Consider the following 15727-nt stretch of genomic DNA (forward strand, 5'->3'; position numbering starts at 1 on the left):
AAAGAATATGGACAGACACTAGAGGGTAATGGTGAACACCCCCGTGCACACACAACACTTTCACCGCTTGTGCTCCCCCCCAATGCCTCAGCTTGCACCAGGCGTTGGTGAATTGAGGTCTGATTACAGCGAATCCACCAAAGCGTGATATGTATCCCCTTGAATACTCACCGGTATGTGATGTGCTCCGGCCCAATCGGGGGCAGTTTCTGGCACATCGGGGATCCGGATTACAGCACCCACCTCCCTTGCGGAGCTCTGACCCTGGAGATGTTCTGATTCCCTGCCATGCCAGCATGCCGGCCCAGGCTTTCTCTCTGCACTGGTGTTATGGGTGTCACTCACCTGAGGGAGAGACAACACAGACACAGGAGAGGGAGAGGGGAGGATACGGGTATGATGGGCTGGCTGCGGAGGAGCCAGCTGCCGCCTCTGTGGCAGGGGAATGGGGTGGAAAGAGGGACAAGAGATGGGGAGAAAAGAGAGAGAGAGAAGAGAAGCGAGGGGAGACGGCTCGTCTGCCTGCTGTCAGAGCTGCCTCCAGATGGTCCTCCGCTAGCTCGATGGATCGATCCAGCGACGCCGGGTGATGACACTGGACTCATTCTGCCATTCCTTCTGGAAGTAGAGAAACAAACTGCTCCAGTGCCACCAGATCGATGATCTCATCTGCGTCGCGGTTTCTGCCCTCAGCCACCACTGGTAGGTGTCCCGGAGTTGCTGGCTGAATGCAAACAGCTGGCCGGCCTCCTCCAGTGCCAGCATGTGGAAGCGCAAGTGATGTTGCTCCGGGGTGCAGCTGAGCCACTGCAGGATGGCTTTCCTTAGGACAGCGTAGACCAGCCAGCTGTCAGCAGGGAGCTGCTGTGCTGCAAGCTGTGCCTCGCCAGTCAGGAGCGGGAGGAGGTACGCTGCGCACTGCTCCAGCAGCCACCCCCATGCCTCGGCTGCTTGCTCGAAGAGAGTGAGGAATACTTCTGGATCGTCCTGTGGGCCCATCTTCATGAGGGTGGTGGCAGCGGTGGTCGATGCCGCTGCTGATGCGAGCAGGTGCAGGAATGCCTGGCGATCTTTTTGCTGGGCCAGCATCAAGGCTTCAAAGTGTTGCTCCTGCTCCTTTCGGAGGGTGATCAGCGCTTGATGCTGGTTCTGCTGGGTGGTAGCGAGGGCAAGGATGAGCTCTTCGAATGGTGGGGACTCCATGGGGTGGTTCCCTTCTGTGCTCCCGGGTTTCAGCACCACTGTAGCACTTCCTGATGCGGGTGGAGCACAGAAGCACTGCAGGCAAGAGTTGAAGTTCTCACACACTTTATTTTCTGTTACTTTGCTGCTTTTCAGCTTCACTCACACGTGCGTTGTGGTCGGGGAGAGAGCTCCTTTTCTCTGCTCTCTCTCCTTTTATACCCCATCCCTGTAACAACCACACACACACATTAATTGACAGCAGGTGGAATGACTTAGCCTCTTACCTTCCCCGACACCACCCTCCATTCACAGACTGCTGCTTGGCCACACCCCTGCTGCCACAGTCATCAATATAGCAGTGTTTGGATAGACCATGAGCAGAGATAATCAGGCCGAGAGAGTGGAACTGGAGGCTCAATTGTTGTAGTTTTGGAAGTGAAATATTCTCCCATTCTTGCCTGATATAAAATTTCAGTTACTCAACAGTTCAGGGTCTCCTTTGTCATATTTTGTTCTTCATAATGCACTAAATGTGTTCAAGGGGAGACAGGTCAGCACTACAGACAGGCCAGTTTAGCACCCAGACTCTTTTACTCTGGATTTTATATATTATAATATGTCATTATATTTGTATTCAAATGTGTATTGGTATCCCTATAAGCAAACCTACATGTACATCTCCATGTGCAATGCATGCAGATAGACCTGGAAGGTATATCTAACAGAGCATGTGCTCATGTGGAACATGACTCTGCATCAACAATTTTGAATGCCCATGGTTTAACAACAATGCCTTGCTATCTCAGTTAAAAAAAAAAAGTTCCATTTTGAAATTTAAATTAAATTTCAACATACTGTCTCAACATTTTCTGATTTATGGTTGTAATTTTCTAAACACACACAAACACATTTTCAAAAATTCTCATCCATCTCATTTCCTGCTATTGTTAATGTCAGATTTGAAATGCTGAATTCAGTCAAGCTCACAGGTTTCTTCTGCTGCTCACTTGGTAGTTGAGACCATATGTGGAAAATTCTGTGATGTCAGAGTTTCACACCATAGATCTCTGGCACAAAGTGACATGTGATCAGTTTGACCATCTCCCAGTGCAGCAAGAAGAGACATGCTGTACACAGAGCTCACACTGAAGATGATGACATGGGTGTGGGTTACAGTGTTGCTTTTTAATAAAATTGGTAAGTGTGGATGGCTTTCTGATCAAATGCAGGTTACTGTAATTAGGATTACTGATGCAAATATCATAACATTGTAAATAAATCATTGTTTAGGCTGTTTTATAAGAGTATTCACTGAACTTCCATTTCATTTGGTCATTATTTCTTGCTAAAAAAAAAAAAAAAAAGGATTTATTTGAAATACTTTTTAAACAGCATTTTATTATGACCCCAGTGACAGTCTCCATGTGTTATCAGTAAAATAAACCTCTGGTACATTTGTGCATGTTTTATGCCCCTACCAGCAGATTCTGCACAGGAAAATGGCATCAATCAGCCGAACCCAGTGATCACTGCTGATGTTGGTGAAAACGTGACTCTGCATTGCTTTCGCCTGCAAGAAGATCAAAGTGAAACAATTGTTTGGTACAAGCAAAAAGTAGGACATCAGCCTCTTTTAATGGTCACAGTAATTCATAAACCCAGTTTTGAAGATGAGTTCAAGTCACCGAGATTCAGCATCGAGAAAGAAAAAACGAGCTGCCATTTGAAAATTGCCAAAGTGGAACCATCGGATGAAGCCATGTATTACTGTGGACTTCTAAAACTTTTAAAAATATTTGGAAAAGGAACATATTTATCAGTGAAAGGTAAGCACTTTAATTTATTTTGAAAGCAAATAAATGAAACAAACATGTTTTAAGCCAGTTTGATCTCGCCGAATCTTTTCCTCTGTTTCATTTGAGATCACAGGGCTCTAAGTAATTAAATGTTGCTCAAGGTGTTCCCCATTTGTATGACTTTGAATTGTCTAACCTGTTAAAAATATCATATGGATTTAAGCATCCAGTATGTGTACCAAAGAACTCTATATTTAATTTATTGCACAGTAAAAATATATATATATATATACAGGAACAGTCAAAAGTTTGGATACACCATTGAATTCAATGTTTTTTCTTTACTTTTATTAATTAGTAGTCAGTACATGTCTGAAAGTAATGATGGGTGTCGTTTTTCTTTACTTATTGAGCAGTTCTGGATTTAATACAGTATGGATGGCTACAGTTGTGGAGAGGAATAGGGCTATTTTATTATTTGTATTTTTATTATTTACAATTTACTGTTTGATCTCAAATGCATTAAGAAAGTAAGAAACTCATCCACTAATTACCTTTTGATGAGGCACATCTGTTAATTGAAAAGCATTCCAGGTGACTACCTCATGAAGCTGGTTAAGATAATACCAATAGTGTGTAAAGTGTCATCAAGGTCAATGCTGGATACTTTGAAGAATCTAAAATATCAAACACATTTTGACACATTTTTTGTTTCCGACATAGTTTCATATATGTTCCGGATGTTATTTCATAGTTTTGATGCCTTCAGTGTTGTTGTACAATGTAGAAAATACAAAATACTGAACACAAAAACCTGTGAATGAGTAGAATAGGGGTGTACAAACTTTTGACTAGTACTGTATTTGCATTATAAATATTTTGCATCAGATCTTGACAGTGCCATGAGAAACCAGAGGATGTAAACTCCTCTGTCCTGAAGACTTTACTCTAAAGATTGTGCATTTGAACAAATTTCTTAATCCTGTATAATCCAGTGATTTGCAGCTGCACTACTGTCAGAGCTGCTGTTATAGAAAATTAATCAAAGCATTCTGACTGATCAACTGTGGTATAAAATGCTGTAACTGAGAACAGGTGCTTTCTGGACTGCACATGACATTACACTCAGATCTCACTCTGTCTCTATCACTCTGAACAGGTGATGGAGATGTAAAAGTGTCAGTGATGCAGAGCAGCGTGTTGGACTCGGTTCCTGCAGGAGCGTCAGTGACTCTGCAGTGCTCGGTTCTCTCTGAGAGCAGAGCAGCAGAACACCAAGTGCTCTGGTTCAGAGCTGCTTCACCACAATCCCATCCTCAAATCATTTACACTCATCACAACAGCAGCCGTCAGTGTGAGAGCGGCTCTTCTACACACACCTGTGTGTACAACTTCTCCAAGAACATCCTCAGCATCAATGATACTGGAACTTACTACTGCACTGTGGCCGTGTGTGGGAAGATCATTTTTGGGAACGGGACTCGAGTACAGTTGGGTAAGAACACGCTTCAGAAAATTACTGGGTTTTATTTTGTAATTGTTGTCTTTAATTGCTAAAGTTACTGACTGTAAATATTTATAATATCACTGTTATTACAGGGAGGTAAACTGATTATTACATCATTATTATTTTTGTGCTACAGTCGAGTCTGTGGATCCTGTAGTGATCTGCCTCGCTGTAGCTTTGGGAGTGTGTGCGGTTGTGAACTTGGTTCAAGCTCTTTTACTCTGTAAATGGAGAAACCGTGAACAACTTATAAGTAAGTGTTCTATAGCACAACAATACCTTTTTAAATACATTTAAATTGGGTTTTCTAGAACTACAGTAATATCAGATCAGGTCAGATCTCTGCATATGATGAGACTGGCCCTCTAAATGCTAAAATTAATGTTCAATGATGTTATTTATTTATTTATTTATTTACCAGAGAGACAAAGCACTGAGAGACGAACAGAAAGAACAAGCACTCAGGTACAAAAAAAAAAAAAGACTCAGAATTTCCCTTATTAGTAGTTTTACTTTTAAAGGTTAATTCTAATTTCATTTTCATTCACACAGGACCGTGACGCTGTGGAGCTGAATTATGCTGCATTACATTTTAATGAAAGGAAAACCACAAAAAAGAGAGAGAAAAAAGAACGATCGGAAGACACTGTGTACTCTGAAGCCAGATCTCTGACCCTCACTTAGATCGCACGTCTTCAATAATTAACTTTATTTCTTCAAATTTTACTTGTTTTGAGTCTGTTCAGGAATAAAGTTTATACTAGTGGCTGCTTATTTCATTTTAATCTCAAAGACTGACAGCAAATAAATTGTGATTGGATATTAATGGCACCTACAGTTTCTATATTTATCAATCAGGAAAAGCCTGATAAAAATGATCATTGAGCTGATTAATAGAAAACACTGTTCTTGAGAAAGTGCTTGAGTTTTGTTTCTATGATTTAACAAGAATCTGAAGAACATTTATTATAAATGAACGCGGAATGAGAGGACAGTTCACTCAAATTAAAAAAATATATACTAATGATAAAATTTAAAGTATCTGATCTTTCTTCAACCTTGTATGAATGTTTAGTTCATCCAGATTTAATGACAATTCATTGCACACAGATATGTAACAGTGCAGATATGTTTTCTGTGACATTTTCTTCCAACAAGGTTTTTGTTTGTTTGTTTGTTTGTTTGTTTGTTTGTTTGTTTGTTTGTTTGTTTTCTGTTGTGTGACAAAAATAGAAACAAATGTAAAAAGGAAATACAACTTGTTACTTGAATCAGCCAATCAGATGACGTCTCCATTACAAAACACCTGGTGCTTTCATCCCTTGACCACATTTTAGCAGCTCGACCTGAGTGTTATTTCACCTCTGAAGACACCACTGTGGATGATTGTCTGATCTCTGAACACAATGTGCAAGTTCTAAAGTGTTTTTTTTTTAATAGTAATAAATAAAGGCTACAAGTTTAACAGATGCAACAACACCAAATCAGAAAAACCTAGAACGGTATCTCCATCCATCCATCCATCCATCCATCCATTATCCATAACTGCTTATCTTGTGCAGGGTCACAGGTATGCTGGAGCCTATCCAAACTGACAATGGGTGAGAGGTAGGGTACACCCTGGATAAGTCACCAGATCATCGCAGGGCTGACACATAGACACAAACAACTATTCACACTCACATTCACACCTATGGTCAATTTAGAGTCACCAGTTAACCTAACCTGCATGTCTTTGGGGGAAACCGGAGCACCCAGAGGAAACCCACGCAGACACGGGGAGGACATGCAAACTCCACACCTAAAGGCCCTCGTCGGCCACTGGGCTCGAACCCGGAGCTTCTTGCTGTGAGGCGACAGTTCTAACCACTACACCACCATGCTGTCAGAACAGTATGCTGAAATTGAAATTAAAGCTCAAAACAATGATTTGTAAATAATATTAGACCTGTATTTGTCACACATCGTGCTTGCAACCAGAGTTTATGGCAGTCTCCAAACATGGCTGCCATGGACTACAACTCCCAAACGCCACATCGTCCTCCCTCTCCGGACTTCTAATTACCACCGCACCTGGTCCTCATCTCCAGCCCAAATAGCCAACAGTACTTAAGTTCTCCCTCTCCACACATTCAGTGTGAAGTATCGCTCAGTGTGTAACTACCTGGACCTACTTCCCTGGTACTTCTCGAGCTTCTCGTGCTCTTTCTGCCAAATGTTACTACGTATAAGCTGGGATTGCCACATCTATCTCAACTACACTCTTCTGCTCCTTGTCACCACTATGACACCACTTGTCACCACTATGTCTGGTTGGTTAGCCAGCACCTTATTATCAGTCTGGAAATTGAAGTCCCGCAGAAGCTTAGCTTTGTTGTTCTCAACCACCTTTTGTATGTCCCACTGAGGACTTGGGGACTTCTAGTCTGTACTCAACATAGATGTTCCTCTGCACTATCCCAGTCACTTGGTTATGCCTCTCAGTGTACGCTGTCTCAGCTTGCATCTTAGACCCTGCCTCGATTGACCTACAGTAGTGCTTAGGTCCAGAAACTAGTGCCTCTTCTTGTGCTGCCATAATCAGGGCCTCTGTGCTATCCTTCAAGCTACTGTAGATGTCTCTAACCACTTGCTCTATCTGCTGATGACACATTCCATGGTGGGATGTTCATGCTCATGACCTCCTGTCTTTGGCTGCCTGAAGCACTCTCTTACTAGTTAATCCTGGGTGGGTCATCTTTCTGATGTATTTATGGATGCTCCTTGTTTCATCCTGGATTGTGGTTGTGACACTCATTAATCCTCGAGCTCCCTGTTTCCATGACTCATAGAATGACACCTTTCTGTTTTAGCCAGCATTAACTTTTTCAGTAGTTTGTGCTACAGTAACTCTTCTGTGGGATTGGACCATATAGGCTAGCCTTTGTGCCCCATGTGAATCAATGAGCCTTCGACACCCATGACCCCATTGTTGGTTTACCAGTTGTCCTTCCTTGGACCACTTTTGGTAGGCACTTACCACTGCATACCAGGAACACCCCACAAGATGTGCCATTCTGGAGATGCTCAGACGCAGTCATCTAGCCATCACAATTTGGCCCTTGTCAAAGTCACTCAGGTCCTTACGCTTGCCCATTTTTCCTGCTTCCAACACATGAACTGTTCTCTTGCTGCCTAATATATCCCACCCCCTCGACTGGTGCCATTGTAATGATATAATCAATGTTATTCACTTCACTTGTCAGTGGTTTTCATGTTATGGCTGATTGGTGTACACCATATATGTACCTGTATATTTTCTCTTGACAGTGAGACGTCAATGAGATTCTGTGGTAGAGAAACCAGCCAATATGGTAAATAATCATGAAATTGTACCTTCATGTTCTTATTATTTAAGCAAACTATTGTAACCCCAAATCCAAAAAAGTTGGGGCACTGTGTAAAACATGAATAAAAACAGAATGTGAGGATTTGAAAATTATGGAAACTCTGTATTTAATTTAAAATAGAATGAAGACAAAATATCAAATGTTGAAACTGAGAAAAATATTGTTTAGTTTTTTTATTTTTGAAAAATATATGCTCATTTTCAATTTGATGTCAGCAACATGTTTCAGAAAAGTTGGGACGGGGCAACAAAAGACTGAAAAAGTTGTCATGTGAAAATAATAATAATAATAATAATTTGGTTAATTGGCAACAGGTCAGTAACATGATTGGGTATAAAAAGAGCATCCCAGAGAGGCGGAGTCTCTCAGAAGTAAAGATGGGGAGGGGTTCACTGCTCTTTGAAAGACTGCATGGGCAATCAGTGTAACAATTTAAAAATAACATAACGTCCTCAATGTAAAACTGCAAAGAATTTGGGGATCATATCATGTCTGGTCCATAATATCATGAAAAAATTCAGAGAATCTGGAGAAATCTCTGTATGCAAGAGACAAGGCTGAAAACTGTCATTGGATTCCTGTGACCTTTAGGCCCTCAGGTGACACTGCATTAAAAACAGACACGTGTCTGGAGTGGAAATCACTGTACGGGCTAGGGAACACTTAAAAAAAAAAACATCGTCTGTGAAAACAGTTAATTACTGCATTCACAAATGCAAGTTAAAACCAGATATAAACTATATTCAGAAACAACGACCCCTTCTCTGGGCCTGAGCTCTTTTACAATGGACTGAGGCAAAGTGGAAAATTGTCCTGAGGTCTGACGAATCAAAAGGAGAAGTTCTTTTTAGAAATTATGGACACTGTGTCCTCCAGGCTAAAGAGCAAAGGGACCATATCGCTTGTTATCAGCGCACAGTTCAAAAGCCAGCATCTGTGATGGTATGAGGGGGCATTAGTGCACACGACATGGGTACCTTGTACATCTGGGAAGGCATCATTAATGCTGAATGATATATACACATTTCAGAGCAATATGCTGCCGTTTAGGCAAAATCTTTTTTCAGGGAAGGCATTCTTTCTTTCAGCAAGACCATGCCAAACCACTTTCTGCACATATTAAAACTGCATGGCTCTGTCGTTAAAGAGTCCGGGTGCTAAACTGGCCTGCCTGCAGTCCAGACCTGACTCTCATTTAAAATATTTGGTGCATTATGAAGCGCAAAATGTGACAAATTTAATAGAGTTGATTTAACTACAAGGTTCTAGTTGTTTCAAAATATTTTACCAAGTTGTCAAAGTTGATTGAACCTTTAATCACTTGTTGTTTCAATGTTATACGGCGAGTTAAAATAAATATTATTTCGCATCATCAACACAAGAAAACTTCCATTACCTAGTTGCACAAACACACATTTCTGCATTATTGTAACTCAGACTTTCAGGTTGAAATAACTTTACTAAATTTATACAACTTTCCATTTCAAGTTCAGGGGATACAAATTCCAGATTTGTTTGAATTTACATGTACTGTACTGTATAAGTTATCCTGACTAATAATTGCAAGTTTGCATGTTCTCTCAAAAATCACACCAAATTCTTGAATGTCGAAAATATCACATTTATTTAACAGTACAAATTACCTTAAACATGACTGTGGCAGTGGGGGCGTGGTCAAGCATCAGTCTGTGAATGGAGGGTGGAGTTAGGGAAGGTAAGTGGCAGAATCACTACACCTGATGGGAATTAACCTGTGTTTGTGTGTCTTCCCCAGTGACCGTGCCCTATAAAGAGGAGAGGGAGAGAAGAGGCAGGGAGCTACTATCCAACCTGGATGCTTGCGTGTGTGCGTGTGTATATGTATGTGAGAGAGTGAACATAAAAGCTGAAAAGCTAAAATAAAATAATTTTTGAGAACTCAGTTCTGGCCTGCCGTGCTTCTGTGCTCCACCCACCTTGAACTCTTGCTACAGTGGTGCCACAACCCAGGACTCAGAGTACGGAAGAGAACAGCCCCATGGAGTCCTCCCCCTTCAAGGACCTGGTCCATGCCCTCGCCACAGCCCAACAGAGCCAGCATCAGGTACTGGTCACCCTCCAGAAGGAGCAAGAACAACGGTCCGAAGCCCTGGTGCTGGCGCAGCAGGAAGATCGCCAGGTGTTCTGGCACCTGCTCGTGTTGGTGGGGTCTGCCATCACCACCAGTGTGGACCCTTCCCACCTCACCCTAACAAAGATGGGTCCACAGGATGACCCCAAAGCCTTCCTCGCTCTTTTTGAGCAGGCAGCAGAGGCATGGGGTTGGCTGGTGGAGCAGCGCGTGGCGTGCCTCCTCCCCCTGCTAACGGACGAGGCGCAGCTGGCCACACTACAGCTCCCCGCCGACAGCCGGCTGGTCTACGCCAACCTCCGCAGGGCCGTCCTCCAACGTGTGGGGTCCACACTGGAACAGCAGCGGCAGCGCTTCCGCATGCTGCACTTGGAGGAGGTTGGCTGGCCATTCGCGTTTGGCCAGCAGCTCCGGGATGCCTGCCGGTGGTGGCTGAGGGCTGACAACTGCGACGCCGAGGGAATCATCGACCTGGTGGTGCTGGAACAATTCATCGCCCGACTTCTGGAAGGAAACACGGAATGGGTCCAGTGCCATCGCCTGGCGTTGCTGGATCGGGCCATCGAGCTGGTGGAGGACCATATGGTGGCTGTTCCGATGGCAGGATGGCGTGTCCCCTCTTCTCCCCTCTCTTCTTTTTCTCCCTCTCCTTCTGCTCCTCGTCCTCAGCCCGTTCCCCCACCATGGAGGCAGGGGCCAGCTCCACCCCAGCCGGCCCGCTGCACCCGCGGTGCCCTACTGTTTCCTACTTCCTTGTCTGTGTCTTCCCACCTCAGGTGAGTGAACTCCAGAACACCAGTGCAGAGGGAGAGCCTGGGCCAGTATGCTGGTGCTGCAGGGAGCTGGGGCACCTCCAGCATCAGTGCTCGACAATGGAGGTGGGCACAGTGGGCAGGATCCCCGAAGCTCCAGGGACCACCCTCCATTGGGCCGGAGTGTATCACATGCCGGTGAGTATCCAAGGGGATATGTATCAGGCTTTGGTGGACTCCGGCTGTAATCAGACCTCAATCCACCAAAGCCTGGTGCAAGACGAGGCATTGGGGAGAGCACAATTGGTGAAGGTGTTGTGTGCGCACAGGGATGTTCACAACTACCCTTTAGTGTCAGTCCACATTCTATTTTGAGGGGAGAAATTTAGAGTAAAGTTGGTGGTTAATCCTCACCTTACCCACTCGATAATTTTGGGGACTGATTGGACAGGATTTGGGGAATTAATGACTCATTTAGTGAAGAGTGGGGCCAGCCATAGTTTAGCGGGGGGAGGTCCTGGTGTGGCATTGGGGGAGCAGCTGTCACAGAGCCGTCTACATCATCACCACATCAGAGTGAGGAGCAGCCTGCTCCTCTTCCCTCTCTTGGGGAATCCCTCGTGGATTTCCTGTTAAAGCAGTCGCAGGACGGGACTCTGCGACATGCATTTGACCAAGTGAGAGTAATCGATGGTCAAACACTCCAGCCAAACGCCACACCGTCCTTCCCCTATTTCTCCATTATGAAGGATAGGTTATACCGAGTGACGCAGGACACTCAGACTAAAGAACCGATAACTCAGCTTTTAATCGCAAAGAGCCACCGGGTACTTATATTCTAGGTAGCTCACTTTAATCCCAGGGCTGGACACTTGGGGCGGGATAAGACACTAGCCCGAATAATGGCCCGGTTCTATTGGCCAGGGATTTGCAACGGTGTCCGTAGGTGGTGTACGGCGTGCCGCAAATGCCAGTTAGTAAATCCAGCGGCCATTCCAAAAGGGCCTTTGCACCCTCTGTCATTAATTGAGACCCTGTTCGAAAGAATTGGGATGGATCTCGTTGGGCCATTAGATTGGTCAACATGAGGATATCGCTTTATTTTAGTTCTGGTGAACTATGCAACACGATATCCAGAAGCAGTGCCTCTTTGCAATATCTCAACATGTAGTATTGCAGAAGCGCTCTTCCGCATCATCTCCCAAGTTGGAATCCCCAAAGAGATTCTGACTGATCAAGGCACTATGTTTATGTCATGCACACTGCGCGAACTGTATGGGTTACTGGGAATTAAGCCTATCCGCACCAGCGTTTATCACCCACAAACGGATGGCTTAGTCGAACGGTTCAATCGCACCCTCAAAAACATAATTAAAAAATTTGTAAGCGAGGACACACGCAACTTGGATAAATGGCTCGAGCCCCTGTTATTCGCAGTGCGAGAGGTCTCACAAGCCTCCATGGGGTTCTCCCCATTCTAATTATTATACGGGTGTAAGCTGCATGGCATTCTAGATGTGCTGCATGAAAATTGGGAGGAGGGACCTTCAACAAGTAAAAATGAAATTCAGTATGTTATCGACCTGCGCGCCAAACTCCACACCCTCACGCACTTAACCCAGGAGAATTTGCGGCAGACCCAAGAACATCAATTCCATCTGTTCGACAGGGGCACACACCTGAGGGAGTTCACACTGAGAGATAAAGTACTTGTGTTGTTGCCCATGTCGAGCTCCAAATTAATCGCCAAGTGGCAAGGACCCTTTGAGGTCACACGGCGAGTCGGGGATGTCGACTATGAGGTGAGGCGAATGGACAGGGGCGGGGCATTACAGATTTGCCACCTCAATCTGTTAAAACTTTGGAGTGAGGAGGTCCCCATGGCATTGGTGTCGGTGGTTCCCGAGAAGGCGGAGCTGGGGCCGGAGGTTCAAAAAGGAAAATTGACATCGCCCACTGCTCTGGTCCCCTGTGGAGCCCACCTCTCCCTGACCCAATTCGAGGTGGTCACCCAGTCGCAAACAGAATTTTCTGATGTGTTCTCTCTCCTGCCCGGCCGCACCCACCTCATAGAACACCACATTGAGACGCCCCCGGGGGTAGTAGTGGCAAGCTGCCCTTACAGACTGCCCGAACACAAAAAAAGGTGGTTTGGGGAGAACTCGAGGCCATGCTCGAAATGGGCATCATCGAGGAGTCCCACAGTGACTGGAGCAGCCCGGTGGTCTTGGTGCCCAAGGCCGATGGGTCGGTCCAGTTCTGTGTGGACTATAGAAATGTCAACGCGGTGTCTAAATTTGATTCATACCCAATGCCTCGTATTGACGAGTTGCTCGATCAACTAGGCACGGCTCGTTTTTATTTGACACTGGATTTGACAAAGGGATATTGGCAGATCCCCTTGACTCTGCTATCCTGAGGGAAAATGGCCTTTTCCATAACGTTTGGCTTATGCCAGTTCATCACACTTCCTTTTGGGCTGTTTGAGGTGCCCGCTATGTTCCAGCGGCTTATGGATAGGGTCCTCCGCCCCCACGCTACCTACGCGGCCGCATACCTAGATGACATCATTATTTACAGTAATGACTGGCGGCGGCACCTAAAACACCTGAGGGCCGTCCTTGGGTCGCTGAGGTGAGCAGGTCTCACAGCCAACCCGAAGAAGTGTGCAATTGGGCAGGTGGAAGTACGGTATCTGGGCTTCCACTTGGGCAATGGGCAGGTGCATCCCCAAATCAACAAGACAGCAGCGATTGCGGCTTGCCTGAGGCCCATGACCAAAAAGGGGGTGAGACAGTTCCTGGAGCTGGCTGGCTACTATCGTAGGTTTATACCTAATTATTCGGATGTCACCAGCCCACTGACTGATCTCACTAAAAAGGGGGCACCAGATCCTGTCCAGTGGACGGAGCAATTCCAGCGGGCTTTCTCTGAGGTAAAGGCTGTACTGTGTGGGGTGCCACTATTACACTCCCCTGACTTCGCTCTCCCCTTTGTTTTGCAGACAGACGTGTCGGACAGGGGGCTGGGGAGCCGTCCGGCCTGAAGCCGACTCCCCTCCCCACCCCCCTTGACAGGAGAGGAAGTCCGCCATGACCATCTGTGCCCCCAGCCTGTGGACCACCTCGAACTTAAATGGCTGGAGTGCCAGATACCAACGGGTGATCCGCGCATTGGCATCCTTCATGCAGTGGAATCCTTCTGTCCCAGGAGGTGGAGGGGGAGGACCGTCCAGTGCTGTACATCAGCCAGAAGCTGTTGGTGTGTGAGGGCCACTACAGCACAATAGAAAACGAGTGCCTCGCCATCAAGTGGGCGGTCTGCACCCTCTGCTACTACCTGCTGGGGCGCCCTTTCACCCTCTGTTTCACCCATGACCACGTGCCCCTGCAGTGGCTCCACCGCATGAAGGATGCCAACGCGCGGATCACCCATTGGTATCTGGCACTCCAGCCATTTAAGTTCAAGGTGGTCCACAAGCTGGGGGCGCAGATGGTCATGGCAGACTTCCTCTCCCGTCAAGGGGGGGGGGGGGGGGGGAGGGGAGTCAGCTTCAGGCCAGACGGCTCCCCGGCCTGAGTCAGGCGGTGGAGGTATGTGGCAGCGGGGGTGTGGTCAAGCGTCAGTCTGTGAATGAAGGGCAGAGTTAGCGAAGGTAAGTGGCAGAATCACTACACCTGATGGGAATTAACCTGTGTTTGTGTGTCTTCCCCAGTGACTGTGCCCTATAAAGAGGAGAGGGAGAGCAGAGGAAGGGAGCTCTCCCTCAACCTGGACGCTTGTGTGTGTGCATGTATGTAAGAGAGTGAACATAAAAGATGAAAAGCTAAAATAAAAGAGTTTTTGAGAACTCAGTTCTGGCCTGCCGTGCTTCTGTGCTCCACCCACCTAGAACTCTTGCTACAGTGAAAAAATGTGGGAATTATTGAGCTTCATAAAACCACATTTAACGGTGTGTAATATGTGTGAAGTTTCTTTCAACACAATTTAGAACACAATTCTAAAGCAACGTTCGTTGCTTAGTAGTACGTAAATGCAGAACAGTCATACTTCAGTTCAGAACAGTTACATTTTGTTTGTTAATTTGTCACACCATACTTGTTTTGTGCAAACCAAACTGAAACCATGGGCACTTTTTGTGTGAAGAACAATGCAGGAGTCCTGAACAGCGTGCTCCTGGAATGGGCTTGAGATGTGCATACAGCACATAGGCTTAAAGGTGCCAACTAAGTAGTTTATTTCTGAGCCCATGGATGCTTGCAGAGCACTGATCCAGTTTGATCTTCATAATAACCCTCTGAATGAACTCAAGAGTATTTCATCTCATGGGGATACTCAAGGTTCAGGCAGTAGATTGTGCCCATTAACACGGCAAAGGCGGTGTACTATATATAGCATTTGGTCTTCTCAGTTCCCAAATGTTTAGAGAGTGTTGTTAAAAGTTGAGGTGATGTATCACAGTGGTAAACATGCCTCTGTCCCAATTTTTTTTTTCTTTTTTCAGTCTGTCGACCTTCTGCTCATGGGATATATTTTCTCGCCATTCTGTGTAAACTCGAGAGAATATTTTGTGTGGAAACCCCAGATCAGCAGTTTCTGAAATACTCAAACCAGCCCATCTGATAGCAACAACCATGCCACGGCTGGAAGGTGGGTGTGTATATCTGCTCACACTCAAAGGTTTTTGAGCAAATTATATGAACAACTTCAACATTCAAGAAATTCAAGCCATGAACTTTGAGAATTAGAATGTAAAAGTGAACTGAGAAATGTTTGCAAGTTTTTATTGCACTCTAACTGATAGTTTCACTGTATGTAAATGTGTCACCAAAGTAGTGCATTCTCTTGATGCACTCATTTAGAGTCTCATTACAATGTACAAAAATACAACATTGAAATGTGATTTAAAACCTGCTTAATTGTCTTTTCATTATTTACAGTAATTGCTCATAGTGAGTAAATTTTAAATGAAATAATAAAATAAACAC

General features: G+C 45.2%; 1 protein-coding gene across 1 annotated transcript; it reads left to right on the forward strand.

Annotated features, from left to right (window-relative positions):
- Positions 1–2339: 2339 nt before the first annotated feature.
- LOC132890008 (uncharacterized) lies at positions 2340–5293 on the forward strand. Its single transcript, XM_060926810.1, has 6 exons — positions 2340–2382; positions 2667–3011; positions 4141–4476; positions 4625–4741; positions 4910–4953; positions 5041–5293. Exons 1-6 carry the CDS (start codon positions 2340–2342, stop codon positions 5170–5172), a joined length of 1017 nt encoding a protein of 338 aa, XP_060782793.1. The 3' UTR covers positions 5173–5293.
- The last annotated feature ends 10434 nt before the right edge of the window (positions 5294–15727 follow it).

Source organism: Neoarius graeffei, chromosome 8 (genome assembly GCF_027579695.1).
Source record: "Neoarius graeffei isolate fNeoGra1 chromosome 8, fNeoGra1.pri, whole genome shotgun sequence".
Lineage (NCBI taxonomy): Eukaryota > Metazoa > Chordata > Actinopteri > Siluriformes > Ariidae > Neoarius > Neoarius graeffei.